At 38.3% G+C, this 19,636-nt stretch overlaps 1 protein-coding gene across 1 annotated transcript in view; it reads left to right on the forward strand.

Moving 5' to 3' along the window:
• The first annotated feature begins 236 nt into the window (after positions 1-236).
• Positions 237-19,636, forward strand: part of kif14 (kinesin family member 14) — a 28,111-nt gene continuing 8,711 nt past the window's right edge. The window contains exons 1-24 of the mRNA XM_059341972.1: positions 237-1,489; positions 2,456-2,710; positions 2,859-2,946; positions 3,561-3,659; positions 3,858-3,910; positions 5,524-5,554; positions 5,772-5,879; positions 6,007-6,123; positions 7,336-7,454; positions 8,253-8,425; positions 9,315-9,462; positions 9,863-9,926; positions 10,080-10,264; positions 10,515-10,617; positions 11,307-11,464; positions 11,574-11,721; positions 11,918-12,064; positions 13,658-13,790; positions 14,162-14,255; positions 14,399-14,540; positions 15,436-15,542; positions 18,224-18,324; positions 18,841-19,071; positions 19,368-19,555. Coding sequence (XP_059197955.1) covers positions 459-1,489; positions 2,456-2,710; positions 2,859-2,946; positions 3,561-3,659; positions 3,858-3,910; positions 5,524-5,554; positions 5,772-5,879; positions 6,007-6,123; positions 7,336-7,454; positions 8,253-8,425; positions 9,315-9,462; positions 9,863-9,926; positions 10,080-10,264; positions 10,515-10,617; positions 11,307-11,464; positions 11,574-11,721; positions 11,918-12,064; positions 13,658-13,790; positions 14,162-14,255; positions 14,399-14,540; positions 15,436-15,542; positions 18,224-18,324; positions 18,841-19,071; positions 19,368-19,555 — 4,023 coding nt within the window. The 5' untranslated portion in view covers positions 237-458. The remainder of the gene's footprint in view (positions 1,490-2,455; positions 2,711-2,858; positions 2,947-3,560; positions 3,660-3,857; positions 3,911-5,523; positions 5,555-5,771; positions 5,880-6,006; positions 6,124-7,335; positions 7,455-8,252; positions 8,426-9,314; positions 9,463-9,862; positions 9,927-10,079; positions 10,265-10,514; positions 10,618-11,306; positions 11,465-11,573; positions 11,722-11,917; positions 12,065-13,657; positions 13,791-14,161; positions 14,256-14,398; positions 14,541-15,435; positions 15,543-18,223; positions 18,325-18,840; positions 19,072-19,367; positions 19,556-19,636) is intronic.

Below are 19,636 nucleotides of genomic sequence, written 5' to 3' on the forward strand. Positions count from 1 at the left end.
TTAAACGGTAGAGTGCTAATTTTAGAAAGGGAAATTTGAGTAGCACATTTTTTTCCTCTACTGGGATACAATCAAACTGTCTACAGTTTATTATGTGCAGGGACACGCACCATTATAAACTGGATTATGCTGCCACCCAGCGGCAGCTTCTGACACTACAAAATTATCGCAGAGTGACGTAATGATCTCTGAGCGCTCCGCCAATCAGCGGTCAGTGGCGGGGACGGTTTGAAAATTGAAGCGGGCAAATGCGGAAGCTGAGGGGACAATAACAAACAGAGAGAGGTCTGTTTCCTCAACACAACGCGGCTTTTATATTCACTGTTAACAAACCAACCAACCTGTAATTGCGTTTCGACATATTCCATGTCTTGTAGCGTTATTGTTGTGAATGGCGAGATGAACCGGAGTTAAGTTGTCGGTAAGCTAATTTTAACGGTTTTAAGCAGCCGAGCAACATGTCGTTATTTAGTGTCCAAGCGAGGAAACATACGACCTATTATGACCATCTAATGGCAACACCCAAGACACCGGGCAGAGAGAGGAAAGCAACGGACACAACGGCAGGAAACAGTGAGAGAAGATCCGGAGATTCAGTGTCTGAAGACAGCAGATCATGTGATAAAAGCCGGCAGGTAAACAGAACTTATGTCATCTCTGCTCTGTCAAAAAGCGGCAGCGGGCAGCAGACTCCTTACCGAGGCAGACTCACTCTGCAGAGGAGGTCCAGGAGGAAGACTGGCTCTGAAACTACGATGGTTGAAAGCAGCCAGAACAGCACAGCAGCTCCGGAGAAGAGACTGACCCTGCAGCGCAGGACCAGGGCTCCCTCCATGGACAAAAGTGTTAAAGTTAGCGGCCCCGGTCTGCAGGCTACACCCAAGGTCCTCTCTGAACCTAACGGGAGGGCTGCTGGTGTGTTCAGGTCCACGAGTTTAAGAGAAACTCCAAGTAAGAGTAAAGGAAGAGAAACTAGTGTGGAGACACAGGTGAGGCCGCATATAAAAATATCTTCTTCTATAAGTAGGCAGCTAGAGGACCAGGCCCAAACATTTAAAACTCCTACCAAAAAGACCCCTTTTGAAAAAATCGCCGCCAGGAGAGACGTGTTCGAGAGACTGGCAGGAAAAGACGCTCCTAAACCAGTGGCAGTCAAATCTGCAAGTCTAGAAAGGCCCAAATCCAGAGTACAGCAAGCGGAAGATACCAGACCTGTGGCAGCTCCTCGGATCAGCAAGACGCCAGGTGTGTTCAAGACAAACGCCGCTCCGCAGGTGAGGAAGACATCCAGCTCTGGTCAAAAGGGAGACGTGATCCAGACTAGGACCTCCATTCCTGCTCCTGCTCCTGGTCCAATAGCTGCTCCTGGTCCAGTAGCCACCGTGCAGCTCCTGTCCCGTCCCAGCGAGGCTCTGAAGCAGCAGGATTCATTTAAGATGGAGAACAGCGCAGTGACTGTTGCTGTCCGTGTTCGCCCTTTCAATGCCAGGTGTGTAATGAAATACTTGTCATCATTAATGGGTACACTGTAAACCACTGTCTTGTAAATTAATTAATTGTACAGCTCCCCTACTGTTATATACTTTACAATATGTTACTGTGATAAAACCACATACATATACATTATAGTACAATACAATTTACAGTGGACAAAAACACAGTATAATTGCTGTATGAATTCACAGTTTACTAGTTCAAAGTACTTTCAATATTGTTGAAGTATACAATGCAGTCATCTTTTTGTAAATAGAGCATATTACTGTCTGAAAGCCAATTACCAAGGATTAAGTGCTGTCTTCACTGTGACCTCAGTAATTTTAATATACCACATACTGTATGATTTAGTTAATTAAAATAGAGCCATTAAAATGTGTACAAGAAGAGAAAATTAGAAAATATCAATTATATAACCTTTATTTAAAAATGATTAGTATGAAAAGTATATCCATTTACTGAATACACTCAAAAGGAACAAACACTTGACAACACTGAACAAATAAGAACAAAATGACTTCTTTGAAATAGAAATCTGCCTTACTGCCAAAATAACTATAAAAAAGCATGCTAAATGGTACTGTGAGTACTCATCTAAAACATGCAACTTACAACCGTTGTAAGGTCCTGGAAAAGCTTGAAAATGGACCTTGAAAGTCTTTGAAAAGTGCTTGAATTTGAACAGTCAAAAAGTGTATGAACCTTGCATAATGCAATGCTATTTACCGTACATGGCAGTGTTTTATGGGAAACGGCAAACTACCTACAAATATTGCTACAGTATAATACCTTTTGAATGGAAAACAGTATGTTGTTGTCACAATTTGGCTGTTTTGTTACAGTGTAAAAGTATAGGATTTCTGTCTCCATAACTTACAGCTAAGCCCGAAGGTGTCATCTGCCTTATTCAACTAAACATCAGTAAAAAGTAATATTTGTATATATTTCTGTTATGTTGTAGAGAGAAGGCAGAGAAAGCATTGCAGGTCATCTTCATGAACGGTCAGGAAACGGCTGTCCAGCATCCTGACTCCAAGCAGAGCTACTCCTTCACTTATGACTTCTCCTTCTGCTCGGTGGATGAGTGTGAGCCCACCTTTGCCAGCCAGCAGACCGTGTATGAAACCCTGGCCAAACCTCTGCTGCTGAGGGCTTTTGAAGGATTCAACACCTGCCTGTTTGCTTACGGCCAAACAGGCTCTGGGAAGTCATACACGTGAGTTTTTTGGGTTTTAGTTTATTTAATCTTGTAACATACTGCAGCTTGTCCTCTCTGCTCTCTTCATTTCTTTCTCTTGATGTGTTTTCTTCATTATTGACGGGGAAAGTGTCAATGTAAATTGTTTGAAATCATTGTTGTTTAGGATGATGGGTTTTGGAGAACAGGCAGGGGTAATCCCACGATTCTGCCAGGAGCTGTTTTCTAGATTGGCATCCATGGAAAATGAAGAGGTAAGATCTGTTCTTTTTTTATTAAGTTGTTTAAAATCAGAGATCAGAACTTGAATGTGTACATAGGGCTGGGCGATATGAACCAAAAGTTATATCCTGATATATTTAGGCTGAATATCTATATACGATATATATCCCCATATTTTTATTGCAAAGTGAGAGCAAATGTTCAGTCAAAGTCAAAACCAAATATGACATGTCACAAGTAATTTTATTGAAACTGTTTATTTAAGTGAACATAAATACTGTATAACAGGAGTACTTTTAATCAAAATCAAAGTGCACATTTAAAGAAAAACATATCTTAAATAAAAATAGCCTATGAAAAAAATAGGCCAATCTTTTTCTGAAATAAATATATTTATATGAGGAAAGAATAACGAACATTAGAAAAGAACGAAATATGACAAACCCTAGTAAGGGCAGCATTTATATATAAAGAAAGAAAGAGATTTTTTTAAACTATATCAGTATATGTGATATGGTCTAATTCCATATCACATTTAAAAATATATCTATATATCTTTTATATTGATATATCGCCCAGCCCTATGTGTACATAAACAATCTTTTTTTCTGGTTACATAACTGATCATTGAGTTGTTATATTTCAGGTCAAATGTCATGTAGAGATGAGCTATTTTGAAGTCTATAATGAGAAGATCCATGACCTGCTGGTGACCAGAGATGAGCCAAACCAGAGGAGGAATCCTGTAAGTATTTTGTAACTGGCAGCTTGATTTTCAGAGAAAAGTTTCCTGTGATTCTTTATCAAGAATGAAAAATCTAATAATTATAGCACCTCTTGCTCTTAATTGCAAAGTGCATACAATTTTGTATAGTTATTGCTCGGATTAATAACCTGAAAATCTGTACAGTCAAGAAAAAACCCTGTTCATTTGTGTTTCCAGCTGAGGGTGAGAGAGCATCCAGTCCATGGTCCCTATGTTGCTGACCTCTCTGCGTAAGTAATATTTAATCCTCATACCTCTACAGGGTTCGTACAAAAGCCAGAGAGCTTGGAAAATCCTTGATTTTAACTATTATATTTATATATTATCATTGATAATTATAATCATTCTAATAATTAGTGGTCGACCAATACAGGTTTTTTCAGGCCGATACCGATTATTTTGACATCAGTCTTAACCGATCCCTGATATGTGCTGCCGATTTTTTTTGGGCCGATTCTTGAAGCAGATATTGCCTTTTCTCCCTCCATTTACATGATAAAAATGACACAATGATAACAAATGTTACACAAGTCTCAATTTAAACAAAAAAGAAACATTTATTAACAAAACATATTACCAGTTGGATAGCAAACAATGTGTATGTTGTTCTAGGCCTCGAGGTGGTGGCGCCTCAGATGATCCACATATTTGATGCGTTTTTCTTTTTTCCGGTATCAGCAGCAGCTCACCAGAGAAAGGCCGATATATCAGTCTACCTCTAATGATAATACATTTATTTATAGAATGCTTCTCAGGAAGCTCAAAGATACTTTACAAATTAGTAAGCACAATTTAAAAAAAAAACAAAAAAACAACAGCAAAAATAAAACAGTTTAAAAGCATGGTCAGAAGAAGAGATATAATACAAAATAACTAAATTTGGTCATGCATTAAAAGCTACTCTGAATAAGTGAGTTTTTGGAAGGCAGGCAGGTCATTACAGTCACTGATGGGTTTGGAGTTCAGAGGGTGGGAGCAGCTATTGAAAATGCTCGGTCTCCCCGGGTCCAGTGCTTGGTTTGAGGTGGTAGAGAGGGAGTTTGCATCTGAGGAAAGGAGTTTGCTGAAGGGGGTGAAATAGATGGGAGGGGGCCTGGTGATGGAGCGCTTTGTGGGTCAGGAGGAGAACTTTGTAGTGGATGCATTGTTTGATGGGGACCAGTGGAGGTTCTGAAGGACAGGGGTGATGTGATCACAAGTTCTGGATGTATTGAAGTTTATTTGGGGCTTGTAGAACCTGATAATGTAGTAAATTCCCGATAATGTAACAACCCCGATAATGTAATAAAAATCTGCACTTGAGTCCATTGAAAATGTAAAAAAACCTGATAATGTAATAACTTCCCGATAATGTAATTAAGTGCATTTCCCAATAATGTTATACACTTTTTACCAATAATGTAATAAAGTATAACACCAAGCACCTTTAGATTTCAAGAAGCTTTTGGGACCAGTGATTATTAAATCTGATTTGTCATAGTTGAGTCAAGGTTAGGAATCTGCTTGAATTAATTTATATATATTATGGCATCTTAATATGTTAACATGAACAGCTGGTAAAAAAAAAACAATCAAAATGTAAATATACATTGATTGCTGTGGCTAAAATTGATTTTGTAAACCCATATATAACTATATATCGCAGTAGCATTTATAGCAACAATTTAGATGTGATGAAAACGGCTTTGAGAGTCTGGCAATTCATAGTTCAGGTACCTTGAAAGTGTTTGATTATTCCTAGAAGCTGTATGAACCCTGCCTGTATTAATCTTCAATGAATGCCAAAAGTACATTATTGAAAGGAATGATTTGCTGAATTACTCACTTTGTTATTTCTCCACAGGAATATTGTGAGCTCCTACAATGACATTCAGGTAGGTGGACACTGCTCTAAAGATACATTTTTTCTCTTTTTCGATTTTCTGCCTCCAGCAGAGGCTAAGAACAGCTTTGAATGAGTGAGAATTTGGGTTTTGTTCAGTGTCAAGTAGACTAGGAGGCAGAAGTACATACAGACCTCAGCTTTCTACTGAACATGAGAGTGATTTCACACAAAGAGATTCAGCCTTAATTCACAGTATGATTCTACAGGGTTGGCTGGAGCTGGGCAACAAGCAGAGAGCCACCGCTGCTACAGGAATGAATGACAAGAGCTCCAGATCTCACTCCGTCTTCACCCTGGTTATGACGCAGACTCAGGTACGGCCTCTCTACTTTACTCTATTTTATGTGTTGCATTTTAAAAAAATGTTGCATTGTTTCTTAAAATTGTAAGTGTTATTGTGTTGCACATCTAATCTGTTTGTCTGTGCGTGCTTATGTGCAGACTGAGTTTGTGGAGGGTGAGGAACATGAGCACAGTATCAGCAGCAGGATCAACCTGGTGGACCTGGCAGGAAGTGAGCGATGTAACTCGGCCCAGACCAGCGGAGACCGACTCAGGGTACGCACGCTCCGGCCATGCTGTTCCTGGTTATTGCTGATCAATCATGAGAAAAAGCTTTTCTCCATTTCATATTATTATTTAGTGCAGGGATGGGCAACCTTTACTAACTAAAGAGCCACTGTTAGCCAAAAAAAGAGAGAAATCGCGGAATGGAGCCGCAAACTTTATATTGAGCCTAAAATTAAAATTAAACAGCCTAATAAGTGTAAATTAGCCTATCAACATTGTTATTAGTCATATTGAGCATTTATTAATATGATTTTGAAAACTAGTCTATCTAGGGGAACTCAAAACTAAACTAAAATTTGGCAAAACTTAAAAGTTAAGGCGCCGGCCCTTTCGTAAGCTATGAAGCACATTTTAGTTGACTTAAATGTCAAAACTTTTTTAATATGCTGTAAAAAGGCTATACAATTTTACAATTGAAGAATACAAATGGTTTTTGTTCTACACCATTGATAAATGAAAATTTTAATGGCAAAATATATATGTAATTTTTTTTGTCTCAGCCACGGGGAAGCCCTGCAGGCAGCCTAAAGAGCCACATGAGGCTCAGGAGCCACAGGTTGACCACCCCTGATTTAGTGAATATCTTTGTTTTTTTTTTCAATTTCTCTTTATTGGTTTTTTTTCTTTCGTTCACATACAAAAATAAAGAAGACACATGTTAATTTATGCTTGAAATCAACACGAAAGAACAGAATGATAGTAGAAAAATAAAAGCAACAAAAAATTGTTTTAAAAACCTAGGAGGAGTCAAATCAAATATCATAAAAATAATAAGGTTGACAAATAAAAGAAAGAGATTTAAATAGTAATAATGCAACTTGGAGGATGTTTTAAAATTTACAGTAGTTAATTTTTCATGGGATTATATCTTTGTTTGTTTTTTGTTCCTTTTTATTAAATACCCTATGAGCAAAGTATATTAACTCACAAGTTATTTTTTTATTGTAAGATTTAACTTCCTGCATGTTAATATGGCTATTTTTCATTTTTGACATGAAGCCTAAACAATAACTTGAAAATGTTAAAAGTTAAAAATGAGTTAATGTTTATTTGTGTCGTCAATTGATCCATTGAGATTTCAAATTTTTTTATATAGCATTTGCTTATTTGGTCCTCAGTTTACCTTGCAGTGGATGCTTTTTACATTATAATATGAATAACTTTAAAACAAGAAATAACAAATGTACTGTGTAATTACAGGAGGGTGCTAGCATCAACAAATCCCTGCTGACCCTGGGAAAGGTCATCTCTGCCCTGTCGGAACAGGCGCTGACCAGAAAGAAGGTCTTCATCCCGTACAGAGAGTCTGTCCTGACATGGTGAGGAATCACTATGCATGTACACATCTAGCTGTAAGCTCTCTTTTTACTGAATAAGAAAATAAAAAACAGTACACATATCACACACAACTTTGGTTTACTACATGAAACTGTGGACCTAAGTATTTTATGCAAGCTTCTATTTAAAAAGAAAATTCTTCGATACAGAATCTTACAGCTGGACTTGTAAAGTGGAAAATAGCATATATAAACTGAATTTAATTTGATTTTATAAATGAGATGTATATGTAATGTGTTTGAAGGAAAAGATAATCCTGCCAAAATATTGTCTACATTTTCTCCAACGACTGTAGTTTTTTAATTTTTTAAAAATATTTTTACTAGGAGGTAAGGCACATTAGAACAGGAACCAATGTTATATTACATATTTTACATATATTACATATCGATACAATAGAAATAATGTGCATCATGATGAATGAAGAGCAAGACATACGGTCTGCCTCCAAGGATGTTTTCTTATTTTATATTTGTGGCCCAATAGGAACATGATCGGGCGACAAACAATGTGCAAATCCTAAAAAAAAAAAGTAAATAAGTAACTGAGGATTTTTGTGTGTAATAAGTAAATAAGTGTTTAAGCAACAGGGTGTAAACAAAAATACAAAGGAAGTCAAAAGACAGGAGAAAATAAATAAATAAATAATAATATTATTGATAGAAAAAGAAAGAGAGGAGGTGGGGGTCCATCAACCAGAAGCCATAGAGTGAAGAGAGTGAAAGAATGTTAAAACGGCTGTAGTTAGTTAGATGTAATTTCCATTTTCTCCTCCACAGGCTGTTAAGAGAGAGCCTGGGTGGTAACTCCAAGACAGCCATGATCGCCACACTAAGCCCGGCCGGCAGCAACGTGGAAGAAAGTCTCAGCACTCTGCGCTACGCCCAGCAGGCCCGCACCATTATTAACATAGCTAAAGTCAATGAGGACACCAACGCCAAGCTCATCAGAGGTCAGACACTCAAATGATTTAATTATACGCTTTTTAAACTTGTATTTATGTAGCCTGTTTATTTATCTTAACCGAAATTCTAGTAAATCAGTGTTTTGTGTTTTATCATTATGTTTGTGAACCTGTCTGTACATGAACAAGTCCCCCACGTTGCCTCTTTTAACGAAACACCTTCCTGCCTCCTGCCTTCCTTTGCATCACAGGTGTAAACCGTATCTGTGCACCATACAAAAGGATATTTAAAGCGACAGAACATATTTTCTGTCTGTCCATTAGCTCCTTGATCTTGTCTTTGTTCCTGTCTCACTGCCTCTGTCTGTATGTGTCTCTTTCTTCATATGCGAATGTCTATCTTTCTATTTGTGTCTTGCTCTTGATCTCCTTTGCTCTCCTCTCTCACACATACCCTCCTGTCTGCCCATCAATCCATCACCAGCTTATGCACTCCCCAGTTCAATTAAGGCCTGGCCCTAACCTTGCCTCTGGGCCATATTTATGCACTGTCAGCCGCACATGGCGGCTAACTGTCATGCAAGTATTATTTTTCATGAGATGATTGTGCTGCTGTTTGACGGTTTTAGCACTAAGGGGAGCTCTTGCTGTGGATTTCTGTCTCATCGCCTGTCAGTGGGTGATAGTCAAAGTTAATATGACTTGAACATTACAAATCAGGTCAATGCTGCTCAGTAAATTGTCCTCAATAAGTGACTTTGTTTGACTGTTTACTGACAAAATCTGAATATTTCGTCTTAAAACGCACATTCAGCACATTATATACACTTAAATGAATACAAGTCCGTATTAAATTGCTAGAAGTTATATTTGGTCTAAATGGCTTCACAAATCTTAGCTTTGTGAATCATTTTTGACCAACTTTGTGTGTTATCAGAGCTGAAGGCGGAGGTGGAGAAGCTGCGAGCGGCCCAGATGAGCTCCCTGGGCATCGAACCAGAGAGGGTCCGGCTGTTCCAGCAGGAGATCGTCGGCCTGAGGAACAGACTCTGTCAGCAAGAGAGAGAAATGGTCGAGGCCAACCGGTCAGTGTTTCTGCTATAATTAAAACTTTTCATTTCATCTATCTGACACAACACGCAGACATTAGGAGTCTTCTTATTTAGGGGGTCAAAGTGAAAACCGAGCAGATGTCTCCAGTTTACAGAAGAGCAAAGTGCTTCTTATTTATTTTGTTTTGTATTTGCTGCTATGTGCATATGTGTGAATCCATTTGTTCTGTTTTCATACACATGTTTTGTTTTTTGTCATTGTACTTGACTTTACTTGGGAAAAGTGCTGTATTCAAATATTTTCCTTAAAAAAAAAAAAGAATAGGGAAAGAAAATGCTTAATAAAAAGAACATTTTCAAAGTAAATGTTTTACTTTTTCCTTCATCTGAGGGGAGTAATGGTTTTCTTATATTTTGTCTTATTTTCTGGTAGGGCATGGAAAGAAAAACTGGAGCAAGCAGAAATCCGCAAACGTGAAGAGACCAAAGAGTTGCAGGTAATTCTTTTTGAACGTAACAATTTTTCAGCATAAAAATATTCACTGTGTCAAGACTTAAATTCTCTGTGCCCAACAGGAAAACAATTGTATAAATAATAAATATTTTTATGTCCGTGTGTGAAAAAAATAACCTTTTATCATTGTTTTCAGAAAGCAGGTGTGACATTCAAAGTGGACAATCGTCTTCCTAACCTGGTGAATCTGAACGAGGATCCTCAGCTGTCTGAGATGCTCCTCTACATGATCAAAGAGGGTCGGACCACAGTAGGCAAGCTCCAGTCTGAGTCCAGGCACGACATCCAGCTGACTGGGGCCCTGATCGCTGACCAACACTGGTAAATACAACTCACTGTAGGGGCTTGAAAATGCTAGTGCATTTTATACACATTTTGAATAATATGTGGTCTGTTTGCAGTCTTGTATGCATTTTTCAACAGAGGTGCACCACTGCAGTGAGATGTGGTTTTAATACTTACTGTGATGTTCACATTTAGGCTATTAATCATGATTATTGAGGAATAGAATCTTCATTTTGCTTTTACTTATCCATTTAACCTTTTCTTTTCTGTTTTCGGTTTGTTTTAGTGTCATCACCAACATCCAGGGTACTGTCGGCATCACTCCAATGGAAAGCGCCAAGACGTTTGTTAATGGAAACCTCATATCTGAATCCACTGTCCTTCACCATGTAAGTAGATCATAAAGCTCTTATAACTCGTATGAAGTTTAACATTATACTATGAAGTAATTTGCACAATGGCTTTCTTTGTGCTTATTTGTAATTTGCCCTAAATCATGGGTCTCAAACTCAAATTACCTGGGGGCCCCTGGAGGCAGTATCAAAATGACCAAAAAAAGACACAAAATTACAAAAAAATCGACACAAAATGACAGAAAAAACGAAATTACTTAAAAAAGACACAAAACCACAAAAAAAGACACAAAATTATTAGAAAAAGACACAAAATTACAAAAAAAAGACACAAAATTACAAAAAAGGACACGAAAAGACATGACATAACATTTCCACTTCTTGCGGTAACAACAACACGTCAGATAATAAACGGTCCGGTAGCAGCTGCCTTTCTTTTTGTTAACGTCGTCATAGAAACAAGTGAAACAAAGCTCCAGCTTGCGCAATAAAGGGACCTTCCACACACAACACGGTAAAGTGCCATTCATATAAAACTCACATTAAACTTTCATATCAAAGTGAGGGCCACAAAATATCCTCACGAGGGCTGCAATTGGCCCGTGGGCCGCGAGTTTGAGACCCCTGCTCTAAATTCATTTCACCATCCAAATATAAAAATAAACAACCAGTTTATCAATTTTTTTTAATGACTTTAACTCCTCATCTCTGTTTATGGCTTCCAGGGTGACAGGGTGATTCTTGGTGGAGACCACTACTTCCGCTTCAATCACCCAGCAGAGGTGCAGTCTGGGAAGCGGGTGTCATGCTGGACGGGCGCAGGCGACGGCCACAAAGACTTTGAATTTGCCAAAAATGAGCTGCTCACAGCTCAAAGAGCTCAGTGAGTGCAAAAGAAAAAAACAATTTGAATTATTATTTTTTTCAGGGCAACATCTATTTACTAATAATCAAAATTAGAACTCCTCTTAAGCCATCTTCATGTGTCCCAGGCTGGAGGCAGAAATTGAAGAAGCCCATTTGAAGGCCAAACAGGAAATGATGCAGGGAATCCAGATGGCGAAAGAGATGGCCCAGAAAGAGCTGTCTGACCAGAAAGTGCTTTATGAGGACAGGATCCGAGCCCTGGAGAGAGAGCTGGTAGACAAAACCTTCATTTTTTTTTAATGAGCAGATGAAACATTCTGCTTACTATTTGTACTGTACTGGTGGTGTTTTGACACTTTACAAATCTTTAGCTGTACTGCTGTTACAGTAATTGGAAGTCAATTTGCGTAAAGGTCTCACCAAACTTATCATGTATGATATTCATAATGCTGATATATGATTCATTCAGAACGAGGAAACTGAGCGGAAGCGTCAACAGGAGTTCGATCAGCAGAGGGTGGCCAGCCAGATGGCAAAGCTGAAAATGGCCAAACAGGAGCTGGAGCAGGAAGTGGACACCCACAAGAAACGCCTCCGTCTGCACAGAGAGGCCCAGGTCAGGACCCAGAACACCATTACATTATCTCCTCACTTTTTTTTTTACTAATTTTTTATTGATTTTCACAGGTATATGTATGCATCGATACAAACGACAGAGAATATCTTCTGAAAGCATAACCTTTTTTTTCTAGACCTTTCATTCATACAAATTTGAGAGTCATCATCCAGAAGATGTAAAGCAGGGTCAATGGGTAGTTTAATCCTTAGGAGTCTAAGCATTCACATTACTTAACCCTTTGGAGTTTGGGCTATTTTGTCGGGTTTTGACTCCTTTTCATTCTGCCTGTATAAGCCACTTAAAAATCTTTACCATGACGTGTTGGTATCATTGTTTTCAAGACAACCTCACCTATATGACCTGATTATTATTTTCATTTTTACTTACTGGATCAAGATTTTAAACACAATTTTTTTTTTTTTTTTTTTTTTTCACAAAAAACACACGTAAAACATGAAAAACAAACCAAAAACACACAATAAATTACAAAAAACACATACAAACACACTCATAACACACCAAAAACATAATAAAAATACAAAAAACATACAAATTACAAAAAACACACATAAAAAACACAAATAAATTACAAAAAGCACAGATAAAAACACAAATAAATTATTTTAAAAAAAAAACAGTAAACACAAAAGATTGCATTAGAAATGCTAAATGCACACTGATAAATTAGAAAAATCTCTGCAAAAAAAAGTAAAATCATGTTATTGCACTTGGTGTTGGGGAGGTGTTTTTTTTTTATTTTTTACCTTTGCTAAAAAAGAGTTGATGCACTAAATTGGACATGGAAACTTCTGGAAAAGCCAAAACTTTAGAGAAAAGCTGACAGCAGGGCTTCATGCTACTTCGTTTTTACGTCGTGACGTCATGAAGAAGTCGTGCTCCGATGCTTTCGTGTACTCCAGAGGGTTAAAATCAATTACATCCGACAGTGCCCGTACAACAATTTTCCAAAAGTTATAAATCTTGGGGCAGTCCCACATTATATGCATAAAAGTCCCTACTGTATTTTGGGCGCAAAACATACAGAATGGGTGTGGTGCCTGGCCCATTAAGTGTTACCTCCTCACTTTAATGAAATTCACCATTTTAGGTTCCTGTGTTCCTGGACCCCAGAACAAACAAAATATTTTAATATTAATAATGCCATGAGCTAATGCCCCTTTTCATCTCGAAGACCGTGTACATTCAGACAACTTGTACAGTCTGATTGTACAGTGAGTGATGCAGAATAGTGGCTGGTAGAACTGCACTATATGAGACAAAGAGTGACATTTTAAACAGGTCTTGTTTCAGTCGTTTTTCCACATTTTTCCTTTTCGTTGACCCTCAGAAGTCAGTCAATTGGAAATCTTGATACTCCCTGTGTTCCATCTCCTTCATTTGCTCACTCTCATGATTTCTGATGATCTAAAATGAGCTCGAGAAGCTTATGGAAATGTTCTGACACCGGGTTTATGTTTAACTGATGGGCCATTTGGGATGTGTTTTGAGTCGCAGTGGAGCTTGGCTTTAGGCATCATGTCTCGGCCTGGTGGTTTTTAATATTGTGTATATTACCATGATTCACTCCAGGCGATGGAGGAACACCGTGTGTGTCAAGCGAAGATTGTTGACGCCCTGGAGGCAGAGAAGAGAAAGATCAGCAGAGAGCTCGAGGAGATGCAGAAGAAAAGAGCCTTCAGGGAAAACCAAACTTCCAGAAATGGTGAGAGATTTCACTTCAGAGCACATAATGGAGTTTGGATCCAGTGACAATTCACAGCAGATGGAGTTGAGTACTAGATGGGCCTTTTAGGCCAGAACCATTAGAGCAGAGAGAGTCAGCCAGGACCCAATAAAAACACTGGATGCAACATCGGTTTAATAGGAGCAGAGGAAGAGGCCCTGAGGCCATAAAACACATCTAATTTAGTCATTTATTGTGATGAATTTAGTAATTATACTTATAGGGTGAATCCCTTCCATCCAGTGCTACAAACTCAGGCTGAATATAAAAAAAGTGTCTAAACCAGATGCACTTTAAACTCAGGGCTGTTGGTAGTGATGAAGTTAATCTGTTTCTTTTCTATATTTCAGTGCCTCCACAGTGGGATGCCATGAAGCTGTCCCTGATGATTGAAGAAGCAAATAAGATCAGTGCTAAACTGAAGAAAAACACATTCTTTAGCAGGTATGAAAATTCAAGGTTGGGCCACACTTTACATATTATGTAGTTTATTAGACTTAGGAGTCAGTAAACTAATAAAGGTGTCACAGGCAGGTATCATCTTCATGAACAGAAGCCAAATGTTATTTGATTCTCCTCTGTTGTAGACACGAAAGCTCTGGAGATGAGATCCTGGAGCAGGCTGGTCTGCTACAGGTGCGGGTTCAGAACAAAAAGCTGGGGATCTCCACTTTCTGGAGTCTGGACAAGTTCCAGAACAACATTGCTGCCATGAGGGAACTCGATCAGGTCTGCTTTAAATCACTTCTGCCTTTTCAAGTCTGCACTTTATTTGAGTTAATGAAAGCAAATTAGAAAGTCTGTGAAGTATCTGAAACCGGACTAATTCAAATGTCCACAAAATTGAATAAATATGTATGTAAAACAGAGCTTATTCCTCGTGTAGAAACAGTCTGGACGTTATGATGATTTAAATAAACATACACTGGGTTCCACAGATGTTCAGTGGTGAGAACCCTCATTTCACAGGTAGGTGGAGGAAACTGGTAAACCACACAGGAACAACATGTTCCCAGGACCTGTCTCAAGACTGGCAGAGCTGATGAAATGGAAACTCTTTTTTTTCTATTAGGTGTGAATGTCTTGGTCCTGTCAGGATTTTTGCTTGTTCAGGGTTTCCCTGTCAGCGAGTCTTCCTTTTTTTAGTCTTGAGTTATCTCTGATCTTTTTTAGAATAAGGGCTGTAGAAAATGTATAGACAGTTTGATGGGATTTTATTGTACAGTATAAGCTGGGTATTATGTATAGAATCAGGTGGATTACATGTAATCAAACAACTGTATCCATAAGGATTCCATAATGATGAAGAATAGACGCAAGAAGCTAGTGCATACTTTCTTCTTTAATTTGATCAGTGCTCTGATGTATAATCTGTAATAATCTGATGTAAGATGCCGAGTGAAGCATATTCAACCAGCCAGCCTGTCTGTTCCTCATCCTCCATACTTAGAGTGTGACATCAGTTCAAGTGCAATTGGCAATTTCCCAGGCATTTGACCTTATTTACAATCCAGAATGGGTTGTTTTATGCCTGACGGAGGGATGCTGCCTCACTTTGCCGTGCTTTTCTCATTAAGTTGAGTAAATGAGACTGGGCATGTCAGCAATAGTTTACTCTCCGCAGGGGGATTCCACCTCTAAAGATGACGATGTGTTTTATGACCCTGATGATGAGTGGGAGCAAGATATATCGGCCTCCTCTGCTTCCACCTCCTCCTTCTCACGCCGAAGGTAATTATCCAGCTCTTCCTCTCTCCTCCTATCCATCAATCTCTCTTTCTGCACATTACCTGTATGTTTACTTAAGATGTTGGGGACTTAATTTGTATTCTTGTCCAATTACACTACAGGCCAAAAGTTTGGAAGCAACTTAAATTTTCTGTTCACAATGGGTTTCTTAAAAAACAGTATGTATTAATTGTATTTTTGGATGTATTTACTGCATGATCAGACTTTACCTTTATTGAATTGAACCATTTTCCTCCATTGACCTTTAGGTAAACATTGATGTTACCAGACCATTGCTGAATACATGTTAACAGAAGAAAAGAAGGGCTTAGTTTTAGGGTTGAGAAGATTTGGAAGAGTCACAACTTCAGTGTTAAAGTAAAAGCAAATCACAGTTTGCATAATTCACTTTAGCTCTTTGGCTTTTGAGAGTTTAGATACAAAAATCCCAATAAATCTCAACTGTGTTCATATCTCTGACAAACTACCACATAAATGGCTAGAATTGAAGCAGCTGAGTAAAGAAACAAGAGTACAGATTAATACATTAAGGAAAGAAGGATACACAGAGTCTAAGCAATAAAAACCCAAAGACCTGATAATTAGAGTCAAAATGTGTTCTAATAAGTGATTCTTTATATAATAATGTTTATTTTGTTGCAAAGTATAGCAATGAAACTATGATCTTCTTTGTACAAATTTGATCTAGCTTCCAAACTTTTGGCCTGTAGTGTACATGTAATGTGTAAATAGGTGTTCAAATCACATGTGTGAAGTACAGGACAGCCTCTCTGCACCTTACAGTTGTTTACAGTGCCAGGCCTTGGGTAGACAATACTTTTAGGTCCCGACCTTAAAGCCCTCTGAACTTAAAGCCGTCTGAACTCACAGCCTCCTGCACTCTTTTATTGTAAACAATGTGTCAGGCAAGTGGGTGTACTGTATATGGAAAGTTGAACGGTATGTGGTTGGAACACGGAAAATCATTTTTGTCAAACTGTTTGGAAGATTTTGGTTATTTTCACAAAGCCCTCCTAGTTTCCACCAATGTGATTTACAGCCTGGCACATCTTTTTTGACACTCAACACATCCTTCCTTCAATGTGAAGTTGCTGCCCACAGAATATTTCCCTCTTTATTATTTTCCCTCTATTTATTAATTTAATTTCCATGAAAGCTTGGCCAAGGGGTTAAGAAAAGGAAAGGGCACTAGTGGACCCTGAGTTTCTCACTACACAACACCTGTGGTACGTGCAGAACCCCCAACTTTTTCCCCTCATATTGTTGTTATTCTTGCCGTGCATGTTTATGGTGCTCGTTGTGGTGCCTGAACTACTAGCAAATCCAGCCAAATGACACATGGCACAGGCTGTGTGGTTCCTTCATCCATTTTCTCGCTGACAACATTAATCCCTGCCTAAGCCCTATGGCCACAGTCGTAACTTTTTGCTAACCCTCCTTCCTTTAGGGAGTTTATAAGAATGAAAATACATTCTCCTGCATTCAGCCCCACATGAGTTAACCCACTGGAGTCCATCTATTTGTTGAAAATACACATAAATAATAATAATAATAATAATAATAATAATAATACATTCAATTTTTATAGCTCTTTTAAAGGTCGCTTAACATAACAGGAATTAGACACACACAAACACAAAATGCAGAAGAAAACAGAACTAAACAGAGATGAGAGATTTGAGTTCAGGTCTTGTAAGCTATTTTGAAAAGGTGGGTTTTGAGTTGATTTTTGGAGGCGTGGAGGGAGTTACAGTAATAACTTTATTTATATATGATATGTAGACAAGCTGAGAAAGCCAGTTGAAAGTGCAATCATAGGAGCTTTCACAGTGTGCCATTTATGTTTCTAGACCATTTTTAAATTGTGAATTTTCTTTCTACAATGAAAACTATTACTGCTTTTAATTTACATGCAAATAGACTGTTTTATAGTTTTATTATTTATTATTTTTTTCTGCTGTTTTTTGTGTATAATGGTAAAAAAATGGTACATTTACATAGAAACCTGTGTCTTTTACTTGTGTTTTGGCTTCCTGTCAGCTTTATACTTTGTTAATTAAAATAAAATGAAAAATCTGACTGATAACCAAGTTTGTGTGGAGAAAAAGGAGCCATGCATGTGATGTAAGAACAGACTGAAAGATGCTGAACAGAGACAGAAACAAATGCATAATACAGGAAGTTGACAAATTTGAAACAAAGTCTCCTGGACTTCAGAGGTCTAAGCATGCATTGCAAAATAAAGGCAAACCCATGTCTAAATGTACCCTTTCCACACTTAAAATCAGGTCACCATAACCCTGTCCAAAGGTAGAGAAGCACTACCAACATTTACAGGGAAAAATGTAGTCCGTCGACCTCCAAATCCCATTGTAACCATGTCAGCAAAAGTAAGAAGTAATCCAGTAAGGAATCCACACAAATGAAAAATGTAACAGGCAGTGCAGAGACTTCAACGGTGGGTCATTAAAAAAATATTGCGAAAAACAAACCGAGTTGCAAAGATGAGTTGAGTGTAGAGTTTTCTGCACTTTAAACAAGCCAAATTCATTCTAAGTACATGAGCACAAACTTATTGTGAATGAGAGAATGGGCTCATAAATGCAAATATGAAATGTTGGCAGGGTACTTACAGGGATTTGTTTTGGTCTGTTTGGCATCAGGAGCAGGAGCTTGTTGAAAAGCAGGAGAATCTCAGGGCGTCTCTACGAGATCCGAGTCCATCCGATCCAGAGTCTCGCCAACTGCTCGTCGCAGTCTGCCGGTAAGACACTGAACAAAGTTACTGGTATCAAAGAACTTTATTTTTCAGTTAGGAACTTCACATGTGGAGGAGCAGCAACAATACAACAATACATACAAAAAACACACACACACACACACACACACACACACACACACACACACACACCATCAGCCCACACTAGACATATGGCAGATAATAAAATCTTTGCTGAGCCTAATTAAATAAATAAGTTATTAATACCTCCATAGTGGAGGGTCAATAAATAATAGTTATAACAAAAATAAAATCTGATTTCTGTCAACAACAACATATTTTGATTAACCTTTGTCATGCTGTACTTTTTTTTAGCAGTTCTTTGGATCTAATGTAAAAGTTGTAGGACAGAATAGTACAAGTTGATTTATCTCCATTAAAAAATGATAAAAAAGGTTGAAAGTTTAGGAAATTATTAATTTAACAGCTGATTAAATAAGAACCTGATTTTGCAACAAATGCATGTCTGCACACTCCAACTCCTCACTGTGTCTGTCTCAGGGTTAATGGGTGTGGCCAAACCGCCCTCCACCCATTCCAGCAGCTCAGACTCGGGCATGCCTGGCATCTGCAAGGAGCTGATAGGCCAGTCAGTGGCCCGTCTGCGTGGTTGTAGCGGGACAGAAGAGAGCATGGCGGACAGGTTGGCCTCAGATCTGCAACTGATGTATGTGGCGGTCCAAACCATATCCAACCTGTACGACAGCATGGATGATGACAGCGCGGAGAACGGTGAGATCAGCCTAAAGTCAAATAATTTGAGGAAGACGAGGAGCAAATAAATGCACCAAAAATAATCAAGCTTGTGGTTTTTAATTTTTATACTTGAGGCTGATAGAAAATAATATGCAACGTGATTTTCACATATTTTAGTTATCATTGTATTTGTCTGACTAGCACAAAAACACAAAGAAAACCTTAATAAACATAGTTTTTTTTTTTTACATTTTGCCGACTATTTTGAGAGGATCACCTTTCTTTTTCTGATTTACTGTCAAGGTGAACTGTTGTGTCTTTTCCTCCTGCAGTGTTTGTGAGTAACTTGGTTGCCCAGACTCAGTTGGTGAAGGCCACTACAGCCATAGAGAGTGCAGTGTTTGTCACCATGCAGTGGATGGCCAGCGTGAAACCCTCCTTTGGCTGGCTCTACACCATTGCTGAGGAACTCAAGAGCCAAGTCAAGAAAATGGGAGGATTCTTCCAGCTGCTTATTCAGGTAAACACAAAAAATACCACACTGCATTAAAGAGTTTTCAGTGCATTACACTGTGCATTTTTGTGGCATTTGTAGTATATA

This window comes from Centropristis striata, chromosome 9, assembly GCF_030273125.1.
Source record: "Centropristis striata isolate RG_2023a ecotype Rhode Island chromosome 9, C.striata_1.0, whole genome shotgun sequence".
Classification (NCBI taxonomy): Eukaryota; Metazoa; Chordata; class Actinopteri; order Perciformes; family Serranidae; genus Centropristis; species Centropristis striata.